At 44.0% G+C, this 26,512-nt stretch overlaps 1 protein-coding gene across 2 annotated transcripts in view; it reads right to left on the reverse strand.

The window, feature by feature from the left end:
• Window positions 1-16,807, reverse strand: part of HDX (highly divergent homeobox) — a 41,045-nt gene extending 24,238 nt beyond the window's left edge. Inside the window, exons 1-5 of one of the 2 annotated variants that reach the window (XM_058848064.1) lie at window positions 16,634-16,807; window positions 12,863-12,995; window positions 9,083-9,229; window positions 6,143-7,261; window positions 2,335-2,388 (exon numbers count right to left, since the gene is read on the reverse strand). In XM_058848064.1, the coding sequence (XP_058704047.1) occupies window positions 2,335-2,388; window positions 6,143-7,261; window positions 9,083-9,229; window positions 12,863-12,889 (1,347 nt within the window). In that variant the 5' untranslated portion in view covers window positions 12,890-12,995; window positions 16,634-16,807. The remainder of the gene's footprint in view (window positions 1-2,334; window positions 2,389-6,142; window positions 7,262-9,082; window positions 9,230-12,862; window positions 12,996-16,633) is intronic. The other variant, XM_058848065.1, reaches the window with a different exon arrangement.
• Between the last annotated feature and the right edge of the window lie 9,705 nt (window positions 16,808-26,512).

Consider the following 26,512-nt stretch of genomic DNA (forward strand, 5'->3'; position numbering starts at 1 on the left):
TGAAGGAGGCTGATTCTGCACTCAGACTGGAAAGTGCATCCACAAATCTGGACACAGATGTTGTCAAACAGATTGTATTAACCAATGGGTTTTATGCATTTCATTGATTAAAAAGGCAAATGAGTAAAGGTCTAAGGAAAAAGAATTCCCTAATAACCATCCTTAATGGTCTCTCAGTGCAGGAAAGGTATTGGGAGGCTGGGGACAGAGAAGGGAATGGAGCTGGGGCAGGGTCTGGAGGCTCAGGAGCAGCTGAGGGAGCTGGGAAAGGGGCTCAGCCTGGAGAAAAGGAGGATCAGGAGGGACCTTCTGGCTCTGCACAAGTCCCTGCCAGGAGGGGACAGCCGGGGGATCGGGCTCTGCTCCCATGGAACAGGGACAGGAGGAGAGGGAACGGCCTCAGGCTGTGCCAGGGTGGGCTCAGGCTGGGTATCAGCAAATGTTTTATCACTGAAAGGTTGTAGAACATTGGAACAGGTTGCCCAGGGCAGGTGTGGAATCACCATCCCTGGAAGTGTCCAAAATCATGTGGATGTGGCCCCTGGGGACATGGCGTGGTGGTGACCATGCTGATGCTGGCCTGACAGTGGGCCTCAATGATCTTAAAGGTATTTTCAAACCTTAAAGACTCTATGATTAATGAACAGGCACCTCCACATCCTTGAAAGTTTCAAATTTACTCCACAAATGTCTTCTACAGCTGGGGCCAGGTATCCACAATGCCCAACAACCCTGCCCAGTGCTGCAGGCAGGGGCCAACATCACCCCACTCCCAGGCCAGTGCTCCCACTGCCAAATCTGAGCTGCCTCCGACACTCACCTGACCCTCAGAACAGCACTAAAAACAACCTCAGCAGCAGAATTTGTACCTGACAGATCACACAGCCAACCTGGGTTACCTTACAACTGGATATTGGCTATGGATGAAGTGGCAGGGTACTGGGAGGGAGGGGAAACCTCCTCATGTAGCTGTGAAACTCTACCCAAGGACACTCCCCAGTTCCTTGGTGAGATGCTCTAAAAGGCCATTAAGTGATAGAGGGGATGAGCCTTCCAGAAAAGAGCTGCATTTTAAAAAGCTTCCTCAAGAGAATTAGCACTTAGGAAAGAAAAAAGATGAATTGAGCACAACAGGGTTTGTATAAAAGTACCAGTTCCTCTGGGAGATGCTCTTATAAAGTGCTCTCTGTATGAAAAGAAATAAGTGATTGTACCAAACTCTGCAGAAAGTGTAAGTGCTTCAGCTGAGACCTAGAAAAAGTCTGAGAGAAAACACCATTAATGTGATGGTCCTCAGATTCCTACTGATACAGGGAACACTGCCACACTCACGCCTTTTGAAGACTAAAGAACTGAAAATAATAAAGGAAAAAGTACTGGTTACAGCAGGAGAAAGCAAGAGAAAGGCTCTTCCATTGCCTAGACCTCATTGCCAACACAGCAGCCATTGCCAGGGCACTGCCAGGACACTGCCAGGACACTGCCAGGGCACTGCCAGAACACTGCCAGGACACTCAGTGCCAGGGCACTGCCAGGACACTGCGAGGACACTGCCAGGGCACTGCCAGGGCACTGCCAGGGCACTGCCAGGACACTGCCAGCTCCACACTGGGGAGTTTGGTTACCATGACACTTCTCCAGTTGTTGCTTCTGTCAGAGCTGGACTGAGAGCCCCCCTGGAGAGCCTGGCTGTACCATCCCACCTGAGGCTGGATTTCCATGGCAAGGAGGCAGAACTGACACCTCCTCAAAGACAAACTGGAAATGCTGAGAAGTATCTGAACAAAAGAGTTGGGCAGAGGCTTTTTTCCCCTGACAAAAGTGGGTTCATACCTTGTGTTATGGTTTGGAGTTGTCTGTGAATTGAGGACACAAAACTGGCTGATTCTGCTACTGTGAAATGACATTTATGTGAATAAAATTAAACTTGATCAAGTTCCTACAGCCAGCACTGACTAATTCTGTGCATGTGCAGAGAAGCTGCAGAGGGAGTTACTCTCTTAAGCATTCGGTTACCTCAATTAACAGCCACTTCACTTTCAATATAAAAAACATTCTGAGCTCCAAGCTCAACTCAGATGTTGTATTTGAGCTAAGAGCACGATTCCTGCCTGGGCATCACTTCACACTGGATTATGACCTTGACCTGCTTTTAAAGACAAACATCAACTTCACCTCAACTGAAACACTGCACCTGCAGATCATGTTTGTATCAAAGGAAAAAGGGAAAGAACCCACCCAAAGTAAATAGAACTGACATTTTCAAAATGCATTTTTATCAACTTTTCATTGCTTCACTTGATGCATTAAATACTTTAATGGAAATGTACTTACTGCTCTTTTTCTGGAACAACCTGTAATCCAAGGCACAGTAAGGTTTCCTGAAATCTGCAGAAGGGAAGGAGAAAATAAAACAGAAAACAAGAGCAGATTAGGTTGCTGTGAGAGCCAAGACTGAGATTTCAGCATTCAATTCTGACACCAATGTCTGTAAACAGGTTAAGATTCAAAACCAAAGTCACACTCACCTTTACTGCCAAGAATAAAATACTGTTTCTTTGGGTGAGGGCAAGATAACACAGTGACAACTTGGGTGTTTCTGTACTTTTGGTACCCCAAAACTTGTATTTCACAACAGCAGTTTGCCTTTCCATCTGTCCCAACCTGGCAGGACGAGCAGACTGGAGTCAGACAAGGGCTGAGGACTGAGCTGCCCTCACATCTTTTTCAATTACATCACGTCAACTTCCAGAAAAAATGCTCTCGTGTTTGTCACTGAGTTGTCCAATGTCTGATGTTAAAGATTTGAGTGCCAGCAGAAAAATTAGGGATATCAGGATAGAGAAGGAAGGGGAAGGGGTGTGAAGGCAAAGGAGAGCTGCTTCCATTCCTATTGCTTCTCCATTATTCCCAGAGGTCAGACTTTATTAAATAAAAATCTCAGTGTGTTTTCCCTGACCATCTGAGGTGTGTCACAGCCTGGAATAGTTTAGGCTTATTTAAGATTCCATGTTCATCTTCTGCTGCAGACAAGCAATGCTTGAGAGACTGAACACAGCTCAGGAGAGATCAATCACCTCAAGTCATTACACACATGTATGTGAGGAAAAAACCTGTTCACTTCTGCTGACTGAACCAAACTGCACTGAGACTTTCTGTATTTGCAAAGTGATGGCTCTTACAGCATGAGCACAACAAGGACAGCAGCCCTGGTACAGGAGCCTGCTCTACAAGCACGTAAAACACTTTATTCAAGCTTTCACTGGAAGCACTTGGAGCTCCCCCAAGGTCAGACACTTTGTCATTACAGCACAAAGAGGGTTGAGAGGGGCTGGAAGGGAGCACCTCCTGTTCCAAGGGCCAGCCTGCAACAGGGTTTGGGCCAAAAATGTTAATTTTTTCCACTGCACACACACATCTTAGAAATTCTGTAGAGTTATGTCTGTTTCAACCCTCTATCCCACACAACAGCTTCACACCACAGAATCCACTGCAAAGGCACCACTAATTTAATTGGGGCCACAAAAAAGAAAAGTGTTTTTCCATGGGAATAAAGCAAAATCTACCTGGCAGAGCATTAAGGATTGCTGGAAAGACAAATGCACACAGCTCTGACAGGGATGAGGCCAAAACCAGCCCAGTTCATCTCAAGAGAAGTCCCTGAAAGACAATGTGCATGGCACAGCTCTGAGCTGCCTTTGTCAAACAGGCACAAGAGCTGGGCTTGGGAACAGAGTAAACAAAAATCCATAAATTCTCAACAATGTTCTTGTCCCTTAGGGTCAGGAGAAGAAACCAAGCCTAAATCCCAATTCAGCCTGGACAACAGCACAGATAACCCCTCTACTTCAACACACTCAAAGTCAAACTAAGACAAGCAAGCAGGCTGAAGAATTTGTTTACTGAAACTGCTCAGGCATTAAAATTGATCACTTAATTAAATTTAGTCTTAAGTTACACTAACATGAATTTGATTAATTGAACCAGTAAGGAAGCTATAACTAATTGCTAATTAGATACCCCACCAATATATGACAGTAATTACTTCATCAAAACATGAATCACACAGTCCTGACTTTGAAGAAGCATCTGCTTGGATGTTCAACTACTCCAATAATCATTTAGCTCAGGTTTAATCTATTTTTAAATTCAAGAAGATTTCCCCAAGTTTAAGGATTTTCATCTCTGTGCTGATGGATAAATTAGCTAAACATGGGCAATAAAATTAACATAAAGTGACTACAAAAAAAGGAAGTGTCATCCTGTACAAGTGTAAAAGGATTCAAGACAGCACTTTAGAAAGTCTCTAATACCCAGAAGTGTCACCTCAGGGGTTCACAGGGTGCATGTTCACAGCAGTAAGAGAATTAACAACATCCTGCTCAGCTTTTCCAAGGTTTAAAACTCTTCTGGAATGACAAGGGATATGAGAGGAAACAAAAGCTCCCTCCATCCACATTCCAAATCCAAAGAACAGGGTGTCTGAGACAGGCAGGGAGGTCAGCTGGGGTACAGATGAATTCCTCACTCATCAAAAAAACAGGTATGTTGTTACAAGAAAAAAAAAATATCCAAAACAAAGTTCCAGAGGTCTTATTCTGATCCATAAAACACCACAAGGACAGATAAAATATCATCTACCATGCACTGCTCTAGCTCTTCAAAAAGACTCAGTTCTTATGCCATAAAATCCCAAAACAAAGTTATTCTGAATTTAATTTTTAAAAAAATTATAATAGAAGAAATCAATCTCCCTAATGCTTTTTCAACAGTGAAATAAAGCACCATGAGCACACAGCTGATGGAGGCATAATGATTTCACTTCATGAAACTTAAAAAAATGTCCTTAATCATAAGCACTTTTACCAACCCTTTATTGAACTTATCTCCACAGCTTTTCTTCTCCTATGAAATGGGGATGGCAAAAGTAAACAGCATTTCAGGAATTCTATAACCAAGTAAGAAAAGTAACAGCAAACACTGAGAGACTGTGTGAGAGTAAAGGAGAGGCCAGCTCATCTGATGGGCCATCTACCCCCTGAATTTACTCTCTGTTCATCAAACCTCTGGTTTACCCAGGAAAGCAATAATTCAGGTAAAAAGTGGCACTGGCTTGGACTCAGAAGCTTTCTCTCAAATGGTCACTTGATATAGGAACAAGTCAGGAAAAAAAGAAAAGAAAAACCAAAAAAAAAAGGTAAAAAAACCATGACTCACAAAGTCTTGTTCTTTATCCTGGTAAGCAAAGCAGGAAAAGCTGATATGCTGTCAACATGGTTTATTTTCAGGATAAAACAAAAAAGGCAATAACAGGCAAATGCATGCAGGTGAGACACACAGAATCATATCCTGTCAGCCTTAAAAGACTTTTACCTCAGTGTCCCCAGGCTATGTCATGCCAGATGGTGCAAAAATCCACTAAAAATACCAGTTTGGATGTTTCCTGCACAAGTATCTCTCCCCTTGTAATATCAAAACCCAAAAAAATGTGTCAAGTGTTGCAGTTTCTCCTAAACATCTTTTACTTCTTAGCTATCTGCATTTAATTTCCCCTCAGTATCACTAAAGGAGTTTTAGTACAGGAAGAGGAATAAAGGGATTGAATATAAAACTGATTATTTGAATTAGATGCTGTGGGAAAGGAAGCTGAGTTAACTCCCTGACAGGGGATCCTAATCCCTGACAGAACACAGGTCTAGAGACTGCCACCTGCACAGGGGGTACAGGAATCCAAGCTGACATTAATGGGGTGAGCAAATGCACAAAACCCTGTCTGTGCCACGTGTGATGTGTGGGAACACCCAGGGAATGGCCAGGGCGTGTGCTGGAATGCCAGGCTTGAGCAACCACCAGCTCATAGGTATGACTCTTCTGCAGCCAAAATTTAGCCATGGAATCCCTGAAATCCTCACTGATCTTCAATATTTGGCTACCAGGAGCTCAGCTGGACAGGCAGAAGTGCTACCACACTGCTGCCTGCACTGGGTTTGAGAAGGAATTACCTCCACTGAAGGGCAAAAAAGGAACACAGCCTGCTGAAAGGTGAACCTATTGCTTAATAGCTACCAACTTTGAAAGGAAAGAGCATTTATCTACAACCTCAGCTTTGAGGTTTGAAGGCAGAGATAAACTGATGGATTACCTGGTAATTATTTTGGTTTTGTGACAGCTTCAGTTGACTTGAAGATGTAAAATGAGGAGAAAAGGTACTTCTGGCCGCGTTGGAAGTGTTATAAATCGTGCTGGATGTTGTGTGCAATGAGGTCCGTGCAGGCAGGTGGAACTCTCTGCTGTGGTAGAGGAGATTGTCAGGCACATCCCTGGCACTGCCCAGCTGTGCCCCACAGCCCCCACTGCGGCCCGGCCCGGCCGCGCTTTGGTTGTCCCAGCGGCCGGAGCCGCTGCCCTCACAGTATCTGGAGCAGCTCTGGATCTGCGCTCCCATGGAGGCCAGCTCCTCCTCGCGGGCGTACTCGTCGTCCACATCGCCCGTCTCCATCGCGATGGACAGGCAGCTGCCCTCCAGGGAGGGATGTTTCTGCGTCGTGCTCCCCGCCACCAGCCGCTGGGGCTGGTCCGTGACGGCCAGCGAGAACACCTCGCGGATCTCCAGGTTCTGGGTGCCGCACGCGGGGTCCCTGGGGTGAGCCCTGGGCCCGGGGGGCACGTGTGACGCCAGGGCCGCGTGCTCGGCTTTGTGCGAGCGCTGGCACCCCAAGGGCTCGGCCTTGCAGGGCCTGTGGCAAATCATGGGTTTCTGAGGTAACACCAGCTCCGCCGTCTGCACCGAGGAGCTGCCGTAGCTTTTCTTCGTGTGGCTGTAGATGGAGTTTGCAGAGTTGAGCACGCTCGTTTGCCTGGCTAGAATAATGGTCTTTTCCCCCACTAAGAGGGAAGCGTTTTTACAGTGGGGTATTTGCCGTCCCAAGGGGATGTGCTGCTGCTGGAAGTCTGTGTCGCTCCTGCCCGGGAGCCGTGGGATGGAGGTTTTGTGCAGCTCCGCCACGGAGGCGTTCGTGTACTTGGCGGCTCCGGGCCGGCCCGAAGAGCTGGCAGAGCTGTAGATACCAGTCACTATCACGTCGTTGTTAGAAGAGGTCCAAGAGGATTGCTGGCTTTGGGATCGAGCAATATTTACCACATTTCTCACTGCTGCTTCTGGGGGCATGGAGGGAGTGGCAGGGGCAGTCCCTGGGGGAATGCCCCCAGATTCCGTGGCGATCTTGCTGCTCATCTTCCTCCGCTTGTTGCCAACCCACGTCTGCGAACGACGACAGCGACGACAACAAACACAAAACAAGGCGTCAAGGAGACAGAAAAAAATTAGCAATTCCATTTTTAAGCAGATCTGCTGACATGTTAAGTGTTTGAGTTGAGACCTAAGTTTACAAATACGTAAATATTTGTAAATATTGTGAACATGACGGGGTAGAAATTCAGGCCTCTACTCCTTGGGATCCACAACCCCAGCCTCAATTCCAAAGCCCCATCTCCTCAAAAATCCTGAGACTCTTGTGTCTCCTGTCTTGAAGTTACCCTCAAGATTTATTTCATGGACAGCACCGTGACTAATTTCCTACAGGAAAACAAACATCCCTGCCATACACAATTCCACTCTACTAATTTTTTTTTGTCAAATTTTACAAAATGTCAAATTTGAGGCACAATTTGTAACATGCAGTAAAAAGTCAGTTACTGGTCAGCTTTGCCTCTGCTGAGAGTCTCAGTCTCCTGACCAATTGTATTTAGGGAATTCATGTGTCTATTACAATCCTATCTGCAAGTGCCAGCTGCAACATCATTTTGCAAAGAACTAATCACTCTCCTAGAGTTTTGTAGGGAAAAAAAGAAAAAAGTTAAAAAAGGGGACATTAGGAGAAGCAGAAATGAGGGGTGTAAAGAGAAAGGTGAGATCATGCTAAAATAGGACAAATGCAGGACAAACACTGGATCTGTTTCCATTGCACTTCCTAAGTAAGAAGAGTTTAAGTGCAGCAAATCAGGGCTCAGAAAGGGAAGAAATCAGAAGGAATGATACTTGAGTGCAGGAAGGGAAATGGAGAGGGAAAGGAAACATGAAGACGGAGAGAACTGCAAGGAGAGGGGAGCTGGGCTGCCTCCTCTAGGACATGCAATCAGCACAAAAATAGCAAACCAGGCCCGGCTGCACCATCAGCATCCAGATTCCTGTTACAACTGCCCCAGGAGCCTGAATCCCTGGCTGACTTTCACAGCTTCTACCACCTCGAGCTGAGAAAGTAACTTTTAATGTTTCCAGAGTGTTCTGAGGGAGGGGGATCCAGGTAAGAATTTGGATTTGGGCTGTTATTGTCAATGTGCCACTGTTAAACCAAATAAAAACCAATCTAGACTTGTCCCTCAGTGTCCAGTGTCACAGCAGCTCCTGGGAGCTCCACTACCCTTTGTTATTTTTCCATCTAATGCCTCAGGATTTCTATTTCTGCTCTCGGATAACAGCCATTTTGTTGTCTAGTGTTTCACAAAGGGATTATTATTTCCCTTCCCATGGAATTCATAGACTCTAGAAGAGCTCCTGTTAGCACTGGGACATTCTTGTTTTATAGGAAAAGAATGTCCTCACTGTAAATAACCACAAGGGAGCACAATATTTATGACTGTGATGTGGAATACAAGTGTGACAGAGTGCATCAAAAGAAATAGTTCCACAATTGTTTGCCCCAAATATATTAATTTATAGAAACTTATTTAGCTTAAAAATAGTTTCTTGATAACATGACCTTGCTTTGATACATTATACAAAGTTTCTATAGGGCAAATCAACTCATAATTTTGTGAATAATAATTTTAAAAATCCCAACAAAAGACAAGGAACAAAAACAACTCCTTGTGCAACCCAGGCCCCTGCTAAATTCAACAGTCATGTGAAGTTATTTCGGTGAAAACAAACTCTAAATAGGCTCCCTGGGTAAAAATGAATGTCACACACACACAGAAGTCTGATTTAAGACAAGGATAAAGTTAGAGACTCTGGACCTCTCTATATCTTATGTAAAGCAATGAATGTGTATGCTTAACAAATTTGGAAGGCCTCAGTACTTACCCTGACCACGCTGAAATCCAGTTTAGTTTCTTGTGCACACTGTAATATGAGCTGAAAGCAATTTTTACTTTGATTTGTCATTCCATTTTCATAGTAACGCTGTAATATCCTTTGTTGTTCTACAGTAAATACAGAACGCAGATTCATCTGAAAGGAAAAGGAGATACTCTGAAAGCTGGAATGGAAACTGTAACACTTGCAAGATGCACAGGCTCTCATTTGTGCCTGTGATAACACTGAGGATTGACATGTTTTCTCTACAGAATCTTTTACCAACACTCTTCCTGACTTTCCAAGAAAGCCTCTTGCAATCAGCCTTGTGACAGACTCAAGCTGAACAGGTGAACTGGATGTTTGGAACAACAGTGACTGCTTTTCTTAAATAAATAAATATTCCAAGATATTGCTAAGTTCATGAGGTTCTAGTTTGAAAGTAAAAGTTTCTCCCTTAAAAGTATAAATGAAATAAAGGCACTGGACAAAACAGAGAAACATCAGCAGCTCTGATATCAGCAGGTCTGTTGCCCATCCCTAACAAAAAATAAATAAATCCGGTGTATCTGGCAATCTGGTATAAAATCAAGGTGACTGTTTGACACGAGTCAAGTTTCCACTGTCTCCAACTTCAGCAATTCCTGCACTCCACAAGAGCCAGTCCTTCTGCTGTGTCAGTACTGGCACTTCCCATTGCAAAGTCACAAGGATCGAGGACCAAACACCAATTTGGGGGAAAATCCCCAAGGAAGGGCTTTGGGAAGCCCTGGCCCTGCCCACCCAGTTTAACAAACGCTCCAGTTTACCAGAGCAGGGACACCCATGTCCCAGGCTGAGAAAGGTTCTGCTGCTGTGACACATCCTGAAGGCTGGAAATCTGGATTTTTAAGAACATGTAAGGGTTATTTTCCTGAGATATAACCAGCACTGGGACCTTGGGATGTGTCCCTGCTCCTTGGCTTTGTCTAAAGTGGTGCTCAGGAACTCAGCCAGGATAAGAGCCCCAGGTTCCTCCTGAGTCAGCCGCAACTCCTCAGGTCAGTTCCCAGCACCGGGTCCCCCTGAGTCTCACCTCACAGGGAGTGCTGGCCTGGACAGGGCAGCACTTTGAGGAACACATTAAACCAGACATTGCCATGATAAGTGTGAAAATGCATGCCCTGGATTGGGAAAGGCAACCATTATTGCCAATATTATCAATATCACCAAACACACAATAGAGTCCTAACTGCAAACTGGAGTTTGATGCTCCTGTCACACAATCTACACAGGCAGAGAAGGTAATCCTCTGAGCAGATACCAGAAAAGAAGAGCCCCATCATCACAGATTTTCAAGACAGGACCTTTTTTGTGTTGAGACAATGCAAGTGCCAGCCAGGAACAACTTGCATCCAACTTGATGCCTTGGGAAGCAAAAATGTCACCAGCCACAAGTTATTTTAATGCAGTAGATTCACCACAATACAGAATGAACAACGGGCAAGAAACCTGCCATCATCCTGTAGGAAAATAAAAGGGATGAGGGAACCCTTTGTAGCCAAGCATTTTTGAAAATTCTGAATGGAAAGGAGGTGATCTACCTAATCTTTACACAAGAGCTGCTTCTAATATAAAGTAAATAAAATTATTAAGGGCTCAAAAGCATAAGCAGACATCCAACTGGTTTCACTTTATTCTCCAAGATGATTATACAATGTAATAGTAATGGATGTTAAGAGTTCAACAGGCCTGTATGAAGAAGGAGATTGATATCTAGAATTTGGAGTAAACTGCTTGTAGGCCAGAGCTTTGACTTCAGAGTTTACTTTCCTTTCTATGTCAACAGGCAATAGAAAAATCAGTAACTACCAATTTGTAAAAATTACTGTTTCTTTGAAATAACATTGAGATAAAATAGAAGATGAATTTTCAATCACATGTTTTACCTCTGTTCTCAACTCTTATTCACCCTCTCAATCCAGTGCATTATTAAATGCAGCACTAACTGCATTACAAGACAGGTTTGCCCAAGTTCTGCCTCCCCCAGAACATTTATTCAGTCACAGCCAGAGCCGGGCAAAGGATACTCTTGTTCTGAATAATCCACTCCTTAAAGAAATTTATGGCAAGCAACAGAAGAGACAATTATTAGTCCATTAACAAATCAATAAAGTTCATAATAATCTACTTTGTCATGCTGAGAACTGCCTTCAGATCTCCCAAGTGGATACACAACGATGAGGCCACCGACTGATTTACATCACTTTGAAGGAACATAGAAGAGTTAATTTTGTGATCCCTTTTCCTCCTGAATGATTGGCAGGACCCAGCTTCCACTCCTGTCTACTCTTCTTTCAGTACCAGTGCTCCTGTTTTATTTAGTGGAGCTCAGTTCCCACAAATGACCCCATCAGAACTAGTTCTGAAACTTCCATCTTTCCAAATCCAGCAGAAGTCATCCCAAAGCTCCAGCGTTTCCATACTCAGGCTCATCACATCATGCTCTCCACACAGTTCACCAACTGCAGTGAAAACTCTTCCAGCGGCAAGACAAATTTTTAAAGCCAGACCTGATGACCTGCGAGGGAAGACCTGTGTCAGGTTCTTGACATATTTTTTAATTATGTGGATTTCTGTATCCAAGGTCATTTCTGTGTTAAAATACTTTCATTGCTGCGTTTGACATCTGTAATTTAGATAAAAACAGGGTGGAGCCTTTTGATTAAATCACTTGAACTTCAGATAAACCCTTGAGCATTGCATGACAGGCTTGGCCCAGCTAAGCTCAGGAGAGGTCATGCTTTGCTTTAATAACTCATTTTTGCAGTGGATTTTAATCACTCCTGAACTACACCTGCCAACCAAATTCCTGGTAAGATTCTTTGGTAGCCTCTGCCTTGAATTCAGTAAAGCAGAGCTCAAAGGATCCCTGCAGAGATCATTAGAAACTGATTTAAATAAACAGATTACAGGATCCTCCAGACAGAGTTATGAACTGAGTCATAACCTCAACTTACATTCCAACATCTAAACCTTCAAATAAGCAGGTGAGATTTATTAAAGCTTTTTGTGTCTTGGATTTACCAAATCCTCAGTCAACAGACAGTCCTGCACCATTTTCCACCGATTTCATACCAGTGTGAGGGACACCTGGCAATATTCTATCTCTAGCAGGTTCAAAGCTCTCGGACACTATGTCACTTGTAAAATGCAGATGGAAATCAGTTTGCCATCAGCAGTCCTTAAGGGCTGATTCTGAATATCTAAAGCAGTACCCTGTGTTGAATAAACCAATTGAGAGATGTTTGGGAGCTCCCCTAGAAAACCACAGAGTCCAGAGCCATCCCATTAATCCAGGAAGAGCTGCCTCTGCATATCCCACCTGCACAGGCAACAAGTTCTGCTCGCTTCCCTTGCCTGTCACACCTGGGAATTCACAGACACTGAGTATTCACACAGCTGTAAGAACATAGTGTTACTGTCTCTGAGACAAATTAATTCAGGATACATTCATCAAAGGATTATGCTGATTATTTTTTTGGGAAGTATTACATGTTTAGCATCAGTTTTCATAATTAGAACAAGATATGAACACTTACATTTTTTTTTTTAACACAGGAAGTAACTTGCAAAGTGCTGAAATTACTGAACATTGGGGCAGCCACATCAGCATGAAGGAAATCAGCAGGTCACACACCTTCATCACAGACTATTATTCAAAACAACCTCAGTATCTTCCAAGGAAATAAACTCCTTTTCCCAATTTGTGCACCTACAGAGCACTCCATTCTCTTCAGGATTTCTCACCTTTGTCTCGAACCTCAGAATCCACATGGATTTTTATTATAATTTCATTTTGATCTTGACTTGCCAAGCTTAGCAAACATGCATGTGAGCTTTTGGGAAGCCGGGTGTCCAGCTGGTAGGCAACACATTGGCACTGAAAAGAGAGTTTGTTACAGAAAAGAACTCTGTGAAATTTAATGAAAATCAGGTAAAGCATTATGCAAACAAATTTCATGAATGTAGTACTTTGAATTTGCACTTTAATAAAAGACAGAGGTGGCAAAGCTGTATGTAAGGATTCAACATCTGCCTGCTCTAATAAAATAAAGCAGCCTTGGCCAAGTGTGTTGGTGTCTCTGGCAGTCCAGAGAATAACCTATGACAGCTGAAAATGCAGGTTTTTCAAGATTTCCCTTGCCCCTGCTACTTGTCCTAGGCCAACCAACACTGGTGACTTTCCACTCCTGTGGAGCCTGCTGTGAGCCAAACAATATAAAGATGTTTTCACTGCCTTTCTGAACTGAACACTAATTTAAAAATCTGCTCATTGTGAGATCCCTCTGCTGTGTCGTGGTTTGGGGGGTGTAAATGGAGTGCAAGTGCTGTCAGGCACTGGGAGATCCCAGGGAGGTGACTGACAAGGACAAAGATGGGAGCTCCATGGCTTTCAGTTTGTCCCAAGGACAATTCCATGGACACCCTGAGACCCTGGGGTTGTTCTTACAGCTGAACTTTTCCAGGCCTCTTTAGCAGTTTGAGCAACTTCTCCTCAGTATTTCCCTTCCATCCCTTCTCCAGGGAGAGTGAGAGTGAAGGGACAGGGGAGAGCAGGAGGACCCCCAGCACAGTTTGCTCCTGAAGCTGAGGTTTGCCTCATGGAACAGGTACTCAGTGCATGATCCCACAGTGTCTGCTGCAAATCCAGCCCTTCCACCCCAGTGACTTCATCCAACATTCCAAAACCAGGAATCTCTCCAGGGAGACCTGGTGAAGCCAGTTCATTCCTTTTTAGCAACTAATGGAAACAACTCGATGTCAAGGAGTGCCACAAAACAAAGAACAACTATAAAGAAATGGGAAAAATAATGTAATCAAATAATTCAGGAGTTACTGAGCTGTTCTGCAATTACTTGAGAGATCTGGGGGCAAAAATAATGAAAAAATAAAGGAGAAGCATAAGAAGGAAAAATAATTTATGCCTACAATGTACAGCAGTATGATCTTAGTCCCCAAAAGTCCTTAAATATTTGGATTGCTGAATCAAGTAAACATTTAAAAGGTAAATCTTTAATAGTAATTAATTTGAAAAATAGGAAACAAACTCATAATTATACTCACTTCAAACAGCAACAGAAACTAGTCTTGGATGTCAAATAAATAATAAATAAATCAATTAACTCAAGAGTGCAAGCCACAAGAAAAAAACTAAGTATAAAAATATTTATGGTGTAACACATTCTAAAACTGTCAGGGATTAACACAGAGAGATAAAAGGGAACAATCAGTTTCTGAGAATTTTCTTTTTCAACTTCAGCTCCAAAAAGGCATTTGCCTAGAAAAAAGTCACCTTACAAAGACTATTTCTGTTCTAGTCTCTCCATCTGTAAGAGGTACAACAAGAAAATCAGCACACTCCCAATTTATCTTTTTTTTTTGTTCCCTCCACAGATCTCCAGTGGCAAAAAATAGCAAGTCTTAGTGCCAATATAAATCTGAGACAAAACTGTGGTAAGAAAACTACCATAGACATAAATAAAACAAGACTGCAGTAGTGACACTATTCCTCCAGCTTTAGAAACTTGAACTGAAATAATCTCATTCACTTTCCACGGCTGCCAAAAACTCACCATTTCTTGCACATCCCAAATGGAAAGAAAACAACCAACCAACAAACCCCCCCAGCTTACACACTCAAGCAACAACCTTTAATAATCTGAATTTGTAGGTTGGTGCCTCTTTCCTACACAGGCCAAACCAGTTACAACCACTCACTCCAAGTACAGTAGATGAGGCTGATGCTTGGGTGAGTGTAATGTACAGACCAGCTTGTAAAACTACTTTTAAATATCTGTGACTTGCAGCATAATTGCTTTGCTCTCCACTAAGTACAACGTTTGTAGGATTGCATTACAGCCCTACCTATAAAATGCAGCCCTTTATTAGGGACAAATTAGACAGCCCTCAGTAACTTAATAACATAATAACCCATGACCACAACACTGCAGGTTTATGCATCCCATCCTGCTTTATTAATGCAAATGAGACTCCTGACTGCAGCTGGATTAGCCACGTGTTTTAAATAAAGCATGTACGTGTTTTGTAAGATCTATGTCTTACAAAAAGGGAAGAAACATTAAAATGCAGTGTTACTCTGAATATGTGAGCTGCTTCAGGGCTCCAGCTGGGAGGACACAGCTAGATGAGTTATGTGTGATCCCAAGGAATGAGAAACCCCAGGCTAAGAAGGCAGGGGACAGGGTTGGGGACTGTTGGGGCAGGCGAGTGCCACACAAGCACTTCCAGGGGTGAAACCTCCAGAACTGCACAGCCAAGGACACGTCCTCAAATACCTGAGGGATAAAAGCGTGGCAGCACAAGGCCCCCTGTCCAACCACCATGACTGGCATGATACCATGGAATCACAGAGGGGTTTGGGTTGGAAGGGACCTTAAAGTTCATCTTCTTCCACACCCCTGCCAACATGGGCACACTGGCACTAAGGGATGAGGGAACTCAACACAAGAGGACACATTCTTAAGGTAGGTTTAGGTTGGACATTAGGAAGAAATCCTTCATGGAACAGGTGATAAGACATTGGAATGAGCTGGCCAGGGAGGTTTGGAGTGCCCATCCCTGGTGTCTAAGGAAGGCCTGGACGTGGCACTCAGTGCTCTGGGCTGGGTGACAAGGTGGGCATCGGGCCCAGGCTGGACTCGGTGACCTCAGAGGTCTTTCCCAGCCTCAGGGATGCTGGGATCCTGTGACTGAGGCACCGGGGAATGAGGAAATCAGCGATGACAGGACCTGTGCCACGGGAGGTTTAGGATCGACATTATAAACAATTTCTCCACAGAAAGGGTGGACAGACATTAGAAGGGTCTGCCCCGGGAGCGGGTAGAGTGCCCGTCCCTGAAGTGTTTAAAGCAAGGCTGGACGTGGCACTGAGTGCCGTGGTTCAGCTCGGTGACAGGCGGTGCAGGGGACCCCGGCGTGTTTCCCAGGCTCTGTGCCCGTGACGTTTCTGTAACCGAGATGTTTCTGTAACCGAGATGTTTCTGTAACCGAGATGTTTCAGTAACCGCGATGTTTCAGTAACCGAGATGTTTCTGCGCCCGAGATGTTTCTGTGCCCGAGATGTTTCTGTGCCTGTTACTGAAGCACCCGTGGCTGAGGGGCCGCTGCCGGCCGGGCGCGCACGCGCAGAGCGGCCCCGGCCGGCGCAGGCGCGCGGGCGCACCCCCGGCGCGCGCGGAGCGGCTGCGCGCGCACGCGCAGTTCCCCCGGCGGCTCCCGGCGCGTGCCCGGCGCTGCCCCCCCCGCTCGGGGCCGCGCGGGGGGGGGCGGGAGGCGCAGCAGCGCCTGCGCGCGCCGGGCGGGTCCGCGCGCGGGGCCTCCCCCCACCCCCACCACCGGGCCCGGGGGGGTTGGGGGGGGGGCATCGCCGGCATCATCATCATCACCATCATCACCATCATCATCACGATCTTCTTCCTCCTCCCCTCCCGCCCGGGGGCCCCGCCGCGCTCCCCCACACCCCCCTCCGGGAGGGGGGGGGGGCTCCCCCGCGCTTACCGTGTAGCGCGGGGCCGGCGCGGGGGCTCCGGGCTCGGCCGAGCTCGGCTGGGTCGGTCCCGGCGTCACACAATGAAATCAGCGGCCCCGATCATTAATTCTCATCATGATCGTGACGTGCGCGCAGACAGCGGCCAATGGCGCGCTGCGATCAGCGCGGCCCGGACGGCGCCCGCCCCCGCCGCCCGCCGGGGGGGCGCGCACGGGAGCGCCGGCACCGGGCGGGGACGGGGCGGCCACAGGGCAGGCCCCGCACCGGCCCCCAACTCTGCACCGGCCCCGAACCCCGCACCGAGCCCGGGCCGCGGGGCACGGCCGGCATCACCCCTAGGAGTGATCCTGGCCAGCGATCCCTGAGATTTCGGGGGCAGAGAGAGAGAGGGAGAGAGGGAAGGAGTCCGCAATCCGTGTAAAGGACTCCAAGAGGGTGGTGCCAGGCTCTGTCCAGGGACAGGACGAGGAGCACCGCCCATAAACCACAGCACAAGAAGTTCCACCTCAACACGAGGAAGAACTTCTTTCCGTGAGGGTGGCAGAGCCCTGGGAGGGTGTGGACTCCCTCTCTCTCTCTGGAGACATCCCAAACCCACCGGGACATCCTCCTGTGTCACCTGCTCCAGGTGACCCTGCCTTGGACTGGGAGATCTCCAGAAGCCCCTTCCAGTCCCAGCCATGCAGTGATTCTGTGGGTGGCCATCCCTGTGTCCCTGAGCCCCAGCCTGGGCTCACAAGGCGGTTGTGCCCAGTGAAATCCAAAAAGCTCCATGAAGGACCAGGGCTTCATTTGCATCAATACTATGGCACACAATAAATAAATTTTATTTCCCAGGATGGATACATTTGGTCTGGGAAGGGAGGAAATGCCAGTGTTTCCAGGTGGGCATGGCAGGGCAGGTACCCCGTGGCGCCAGACACCTCCCTGGGGCTGAGGCCGGCGCGGTGACAACACAAACCACACTCACGCTCACTCTCTGTGTCCTCACGGGCATCCAGGGCCAGCCAGGTGCATCAGGACCAGCCCTCCTTCGGGCTCCATTCCCCTTCCAAAAGGAAACCCCCTCAACAAAGGACCAGGAAGGACACTGCTGACCCATTCTGATGGATTGTGTGGCAGAAATCAGGTAAAATCACTGTTTAATGGCTCAGTTGTAGGAGCACTGGGAAGTCAGAATCACATTTGAGACCTGTGTTCATTACAAAGCCTCTAGACTGACCATATCCCTACTCCAAATAGTTTCCTCTGAAAGTCACGATGTTAAAACATTGAACAGGCAGTTTTGTGCGATGCTTTAATCAGAAATACCAGTAAATATTTCTGCAGGACTGAAATAAGAGAATCACTGCTGGCTCTCTGTAGGCAGGGAGGAGAAAAGCAGACAGTGTTTGTGTTTGTTTTAAAATTGAAAGAAGTTGTTTTCATTGTTTAAAAATTTAAACACTGACTTCTGAATTAGTGGTGGTATCCCTTTGGGGAGTTTGGAACAGATGATCTTTAAGGTCCTTTCCATCTGAAGCCATTCTATAATTCCATGGTGTAGTAAACATCCTGAGTTTAGTAACAGGATTCTAGGGATAGCCCATTTATTTAAACACTAAATCTTCTGTTGTGTTGCTTTGTCTCCTGGATATGTTCCTTTCCTCTGTGTGCCATCAACACTCGCCCTGTAAAAATTAAATACAGCAACAAAACCTCTACACCACCACTTTTATAGAAAATAATTGGTTTGGAATTAGCTGTGGAATGATTCCTGAGAAATTTGGTACATTTTCTTCTCATGTTATCTGCAGCTTGGGAAACAAAAAAGGTGAGACAGTCTTTCTAAAATCCCTTGAAAAAAACAAATGGTGTTTGATAAAATGCAGCTTATTAAACTCCTTTAAAATGGTGAATAATAGAAAGTAATATTTCAAGGGCTCTAATTTGACTATCAATGGGCTCACAGGTGCCTTTTCTATAGTTTTCATAAAAAACCTCATAGAATCGTTCTTGAAGGAGACATGAGATGTGTATTTAAGTTTTCAAATAAACCAGTTTGCAGACTTGTGGCCCCAAAAAAAGATTTATTGATCAATGTAATGTTCTTTACAATGGAGAAGAGGAGGCTGAATATGCAGGTTAACAAAGCTGCTGCTGTTTGCAGCAGAGGAGTGACAAGCTCCAGAAAGAATCTCATATTATCTATTTCCCTCCCTGGTAATACCATTCAAGGAGCCAAACCTTGAGAAAAAAAACTATGGCAGGATGAAATAAACCAAATATTCTTCTCCTGCCACCAGATCCAAATGCTTCCTCCTTCATTAATGACAGATGTAAATTAACGGGGGCCAGCAGATTGGTCTGGTACTTTAAACAGTAGCCTGGGACATGAAAGGAGTCCTTCCACGAGGGAATTAACATCAAAGTGGGGCTCTGTGCTGGAGCTGCTCTGTACGAGCTCATTAAAGTGATTAGCCCAGCTCACCATTAGTGACTTACCCCAGTGTGCTTCTACGGGCCTGGGCTGGCTGTGAGTATTTCCTGCCACAGCTGGGAACATCTGCATCGCTCCCTTGGGTGACAGGAGATTCCACAGCCAGAAACCCAGCTGTAGGATCACACAAAAGTTCCAAGACCTTTCCCTTTTCCAGCAGTTCGCAGATTCTCAGGCTTTGAGCAGATCGTGCAGGTAGGAGAAGTCTCTGTAGGGATCACTCAGAATTCCCAGACGAGGGCTTGGGAGCTGGTGTGTGACCAAAGCCTGGTCACACACTTTAGAGCAATGGCTGCAATTTCCATTTCTCTGGCTTTTTATGGAGTCTAGAAAGCCCTGAGGAAGCTACAGGGGCAAATCCACCTCACCCCACAGAGCCCTTTCCCAGGACAGCTTTACTTGCTTCAGGGTGCTGTTATTTAGGTGATGTTTTAAAGGATGTAGTTCTAAGCCAGACCTTGGAGTCACCTATAAAGTCAGAGGCCTTTCAAGAAGGAGTGGAAACAGGGTGGAAAATAGCCTATTTTCACCTGGGATTTTTGTATTTGCAAGTCCTCATCACATCAAGTAATTTGGCTCTGACACTGCTCCAAGGCATGAAATCGTGTGGCTGCATTGCATCAGCCAAAAAGGGACCTGGAATGAATCTGTCCCCTTGTCCCCAAAGAGTCCAACTTGTGCTTAGGAAAATGTATGGAGAATCCAATGTGGAAAAGCCTGGAGTTAATCTGGTGCTTGACCATCCTCCCTTTGGGAACTTTCATCCTGGATCTTTGATAAATTCAACCCTTATAAGAGATTTATTAAACTTCAGGTTCAAGAGTAGCCAGAGGAAAACCCCGCTGTCCTTTCATTCTGTTGGAAAAATGTATCAGCAGTTTCCTGAGGAGCTCCTCAGGCATTTCTGAGGCTTGGTCCCCTCAGTTTCACTCCAAGAATGTGTCTGACCGTTCCAAAAACCCTGCCAAATCCAAGACATGTAACATTTACTGCTTCATGTCTCTGCAAGGCTCCTTATTCTGCCACCAAGGAAAGTTTGATGTGATTTATTCTTGCAAAATCCGAGTTGTTTCCACCAAAATATGGGTGTCCTTCTTTTCCTATCGATGCCATTGGATTTGCAGAGGTAAAAGTTGCTCTGAAAAGGAAGTTCTTGGTTTAGGTGCCTGCTCTTCCTTTTTAAAAAGCAGGGTTTCTACTCAATGAACACACAAGATGACAACAGCAATGCTCATTTTACACAAATATTATAAAGACACATTAAATATTGGGAGTACAAGGGTGTAATTAAAAATCCACTAAATCAGGTGGTTCCGTGCGAAATGGTGATGGAGAAAGGATTACAGTGTGTAAACCTTAGGAAAAATGTTAATATGGAAAATTCCATGTGACACATTTTCTGCATCTAAAAGCCCAGCCAGAATTAGTGGTCTTACAAGATTTACAAATCTTCTCTCTTCTTTGAACTTGGTTTTGCCATATTAATTAAAATTACTTGTTAATCCTTACCCAGTGCATAAACAAAGCTCCCATAAACCGAATCTGTAAATATGTCCTTTGTGCTGGTATGGAAAAAACAGCTGGTGCTTATGGGAAAAAAATGGAAAAGAGCCTGGCTGGGTAGATATTTTAAGGATTTGTTCCACTTTTTATCTTATTGGGATATTTTTAAGAAAATCAGGGATGCTGTTTCCTTGCATTTTTATTGCCTTTGATAATTTTTCATACAGGGAAACAGGGAAAATTATGAACTCATGGAACATATAAAAATGCAATACACCAAAAAATTTTGAAAAGAGGAAGATAATTGTTGTCTATTTATTTTTCACCCATTAGTATTCCTAGCATAGAGAGTTTTATAGTACAAAGTTAAAATATTTTTAAAATAAAAATGAAAACAAAACCAGGCATGATGAATCAAAGGACATGGGAGAGAACCATCATAAAAAAAAAAAAAAAAAAATCTATACAACCCCTTCTTTCATCATTTACCTTCCCCCTACAAGCCCCAATTCAACTGGTGAGATGATTCACCTAAAGGTGATGCCCAAGCAATTCTTATTTCCCATAATTTTTTTAGAAGAGCAGCCAAGAAAATGTTGAGTTGGAATCTTCAAAGTGTTTATTAGTTTAGGCAGCACTTTGCTTTTCTTTGACCTGCATTTCTCCAGAGGTTCAGATGCTTTTTCCATTTGCTCAGGTCTCCCAAAATCAAACATTCCTCTGCTCCTTCTCTTCTACCTGTGGCTCCACAATTTATTCCGTGTCCACAAAATCTTCTGTCTATCCCCTTTGTTACCAGGCCCTTATTTTTCTCTTGTACCTCTGACTGGGCTGAAAGAGCCTGAAAAGTGGAGTTTTTTTTCCTTTAAAAATAGGATAAACGTAGTCCCAAATCCTTGGGAATAAAAATAACAGTCACCCAGCAGTTCCTTCAAGTGTTTCTCCTTGCTTCTGTTACCTTGTTTGATTTATCAAGTTCATTTTTCTCCCCAGTCACAGCAAACTAAAGAAAGGGAAAGAAGTTACACAGTAAAATATAATGTAGGTTTAGTTCTAAAGGAAATAGCACCATAAAAGCAGAGATGAAGACAAAAACCTTGGAATGTATTTTATGAATAAAATCACCTGATGGTCCTCAATAGCTCCACATTCCTGTTGAAGAAGAAAGGTGGGTATCTGAATGATTCCAAGGAAATCCTTTTACCCTTGGTAAACCACAAGCACTTCCTGAAAGGAAAGCATGGAACTACTCAAGCAATGTTAACCCACTGTGAGCCCTTTGGGTGTCTTGATGAAAACATGTTCCTCACACGACCTCAGCTAAAAATGCCACTTCTGGCAGTGCCAGATTTCAGCAAGGAGGGAAATCCATGAGACAATTCCCATCCCTGCTTGGCTGATCCACCCATCACTTTTGAGTCACTGGAGAATCCTGATCAGGGGATGTGTCCTCCTTGGGAAGGAGCCACTGCCTTTTGTAGATAAAATATCCTCCTTTGCTCAGTCCCATAGCACAACTTTTATTTTGCAACAAGACTTTGTAAGTTTAAATCTTATCACAGAGTGCTAGCATTCATTACAGAATTATCCTGTTAAGAAATATGTTTACAAAGTAATCTTCCATCTTTGTCTTTGAGATAACAATAAAATTGAAGTATCGATGGTTTGATGCCAAATATTTTCCCCTTTATTGTAACCTTGTTTTCTTTCATCTACAGAGAAATTTGTTTAAATGCAAATGATTTCTTTCATGAAAGAAGACAGCTTTTGTATGAATCACTATTTGTTTAAATAATTTCTTTAAATGCAGTCTTCCTCATGGTAGCACTACATTAATGTTTCCAACCTGTTTTACTTCCTCTCCATTTAATCTTGTTTAATCTCAGATAAAATGGAATGATGTGACATTAAAGGGAAGCTTTTGTAAGAGGAGGGGAAGGTTATTTCCCAATCCCTGGTGATGTAGTTTGTATTTTTGGGTTCCTGATGGATGCTTCTTCAGAAACAACCATATCTAGGAAATGTCTTTAATCTCCTTTGAGGTGAGACAAAATGCCCAGTCTGGTTCAGGTGCAGGTGAAGCATTTGGGGCACAAATGATGTTGTCTCCTTTTAAATGCAAGATAAGAGCACAGGACCTCAGGACAAATCTCTTGCATCATATTAAAAACCTTTTTAGTCCTGGCTGACTTTTTGGTGGGTGTTTTGTGTTAGAGCGCAGGAGAAACTCACAGAGTGATCCCCACAGCTGGAATTCCAGCAGTCAGTATTTGAGATGATAGAAACGCTTCATTTATCATGCTTTAGTGCACCAAGGATGGGCTGTGGGATTTGAGTTTCCTGACAGTATCAAAGTGTTGCTGAGTGGAATTTCCAGTTATGAAACCTTAATTAGCATTACTCCTCAGCGTTCATCACTATCAATAACTGACTTTGATCTCTGTATTTTCCAATGAAAAATACATATTTCATACATTTAATTATAAAATAATAATAATATATTTTACACTCACAAGGACATTTTGCTTCATTTTGCCTCCATACTCTTCCATTCTCTTGTCCTTCTGAGATTTTTCTTCTCCCAGCCCCGTAGTCCCTTCCAGGACCCCCTTCCAGCCCCCTTGGGCCACCTCAGTCCTGGCTGTGACCCTGCTCCGTGGGGAGCACCCACTCCTGGCTCCCTGCAAGCAGCTGCTTCCTCTGTGCCTTAAAACATCCTACAGAAAAAAAAAAAAAAAAAGCTTTTTGATATAATATGGGGAAGAAAAATAGCTGTTAGCAGTGTATTTCAGTAAAGCTCCCAGAGCAAAAGCAGCAGCGACCTGTCATGCTACGGAGCTGATGGATTTGCTCAGCAGCCCTAAATCACTGTGTTTATCTCGGATTCCCAGCTAATGAAAGGGTGCAGGGTGCTGCCAGCCACGGAGCTTAAGCTCCATTAACTAATCAATTTCTGACTCTGGGAATTAAAAAACTGGGAGTGAAACTGTGGTCACTTGAACGGTTTCAGAGGAGCCGTGCTCAAAGCAGCGTTTGAAGAGCAGCAGGAAAATTGGGTGACAAAGGAGACGCCAGACATCACTTTGTTTGCTGAGGGAAAAGAGGGCACTGAAAACAGGGTGATGAACGTCAAGGATGTGCTTTGGAAATGTGAAACAGGGAAAGAAATAAATTTATAATTCTCGATCGGATGTGGGAGGTCCAGCCCAGCGAGCAGCGCTGATGCTTTGGAGCAAAAAAGGATCTCTTTCCTTTGTAGGGCTTCAAAAAGGGGCGAGGAAGGTGCCTTGTGCCATTCCCCAAAGCTGGATGTCTCCCTGAGCTGCTCAGAGCATCATCTTCAGCACGCTGGGTGCTGTGCAGGTGTGTCAGGAAAACCTTCCCAGGTTAATTAGCTGTGCCCTTCAGCGAGGATTAGGAGAGATTTGAAAGCATCTAAAGCCAGGGAGGATTGAAGAAAAGCAAATAGCCTAACTTCATGGCAGAGTCTATTGCCAGGGATTCGAGTTAATCGGGATCTGTGTCAGCTGCCTTGATAGGCCCCCCGTAAGTCGTTGATGTTAGGTAAACATTTTCAAATGAACTTCTTGTATTCCTGGGTCATTTGGGAAAGAAAAAATAAAAAAGGAACACCTTCTCGGCAGTACTGGTGTCTGAACTCTACAGAAACATTTAGACCTTTCAAACGAAATGTCAAGTTGTTCCTATTGAGGCAAATTCTTGCAAATTTAAGCTAATTAACATAACCACTTTCCAAGCCAGAGCAGGCCCTTACGCTGTGCTGAAGTGGTTTAATACACGAATTCTTTCTGATTGCCACAGCCCCACATTTGTGTCAGTAGGAAGAGAAGGGAAAGTTCTGAGTCCAAAGGGACCAAAATTCTTCATGGATAAATATAACTTTGGTACTATCATTTTTAATACAGAATATTATTTTCCTCTAAGCCAACTGAGAAATGTGATCGAGCTGAAATTTCTGGGACACAATTGACTGGAAAGGAATATTCAAATAATCATTATTGGCTTTTAATCACAAGAGTGACCCAACAGGCCCATAAAAGGTGATGAACTGAGTTCCAGGAAACAGGAATTTAATTTTGTGTTGCTTTCTAATGTCAATCCTTTCACATCCATGTGAAAGCTCACCTTGATTTTGTATCACTTTCTAGATGCTGCACTAGCTAAGCAGTGTTTAGAAATTGAGATTCAAATCAAATCATATTTTAGAGCTATTAACTTGGTACAGCTAAAATTGTACAAAGGGGATTGCTTATATTCAGCATAAAGACTTTATTTGTCTGGGGGAGATTTTAGTGTCCAAGACATACATTTGTGATAGAAAGTAGAATTTGAAAATGCTCTTTCAATATACAGGGTTACAGGCTGCAAGCAGTGACCCAAAACTGCAAAAAATAGGAAAATGTGGGTCACAATTCCTGAAAAGTTTTGATTCTGGTGGCAATTTAACAGCAAAATAATTAACTTTTGTGTTCTAGTCTGAATTATTAGAATTCCAGCCAGGATGATGTTCTACTAGAAAAACTCATCAGAGATTTATTAACAACCAGTGTACAAATATATTTGCAATAAATGAATACATTTAAAATTAATCTCTTTTTTATGTATTTTTACTTCTTTTCACAGCTAATCATACAGATTTTTACTTAAGTGTGAAAACATGTAACTTATAATTTTAGGGGAGAAAGCTTTCAACAAAGTTTTCAGCCTAAGCCATTTTTAATCTTAATGTTTTCTGTGAATAAGTAGAAATAAGAAAATGAATTGTGCTGTGAAAAGCTACTAAAACAGTTTTCCCCCCAGGAGATTATAAATATCTGTATATATGGGCAGAACGTTCAATTAACATGAGAAATGTCCTGCTAAATTTCACGATGATGTACTGGGAGAGAGCAGCAATACAGCAAAACTAGTGAGCTATAGAAAAGGAGTAAGAACTTTCTTAGCAAGATACATGATTGCAGAAATTAGGCATTTGTTAAAAAGATGTGATGCAGAAATGCAGCAAATGTGGCACTTCATCAGGAAAATGGGCAGGCAGCATTAAACATAAGTGACGGTGTGGGGTTTAGTTTAGAATGCAAAATGAATTTATAAGTAATAGATGAAGATAATATGGATAGTTTTAGATAGATGAATGGAGCCAATTTTTTTTCTAACTCTTTCAAATTAATTTAAGACGGCTGCATGGTTACACCCCTTCCCCAAAGAGTTAAGAGAATGTTAAATGGGTAGCTCACATGATGGAAAGTTATTATCCCAAGATGAGCCTTGGAGGAATTATGGGGAAGAGGGACATAATATTGGAATATATGACTTTGATTTTTATTTAAGCATTATAACTTGAAATACTCTCTAAAATCCTCGAGCTCTTCCAGACAGAAGACACAGGGCCTTGTCTGCAGGGACCAGGAAATAAGGGGCAAGTTCTTACCAGGTTTCTCACCTGTCTCACCTTTTCCCAGCACTGGCTCACGGCAGTAACACCTGCAGAGAGGCTTTGTAGCCAAAAATTGCTGCTGGGGCTACTGCACTGAACAGAAAAATAAACCCACAGCAGCTCAAACTGCAGGAGAGGTTTTCCTTGGGAGAAAAGCTGAGTCCTGGAGCTGGTGGACTGGATTTGACTGGGAAACGAACAGGAGCATGAGGAGCAAAACTGGTGAAACTCAGTGGCCTTGGGAATTGCTGGTGGGTGTGCAGGAGACTTCAAAGGCAAGGCTTGGGCATGGTTGTGTCTATGTTAAAAGTCTTGGCTCCTTGTTTTGGGATATTTTGATATGTGCATTTCTGATTGTACTCAGAGGCAAAACGAGCCCAACTGAGGAAAGAGCTAAAAATGCAGGTTTTTGTCACTCTGAAAAAGAGAAGACAGACTCCTCGTGGA

This window comes from Poecile atricapillus, chromosome 12, assembly GCF_030490865.1.
Source record: "Poecile atricapillus isolate bPoeAtr1 chromosome 12, bPoeAtr1.hap1, whole genome shotgun sequence".
NCBI lineage: Eukaryota > Metazoa > Chordata > Aves > Passeriformes > Paridae > Poecile > Poecile atricapillus.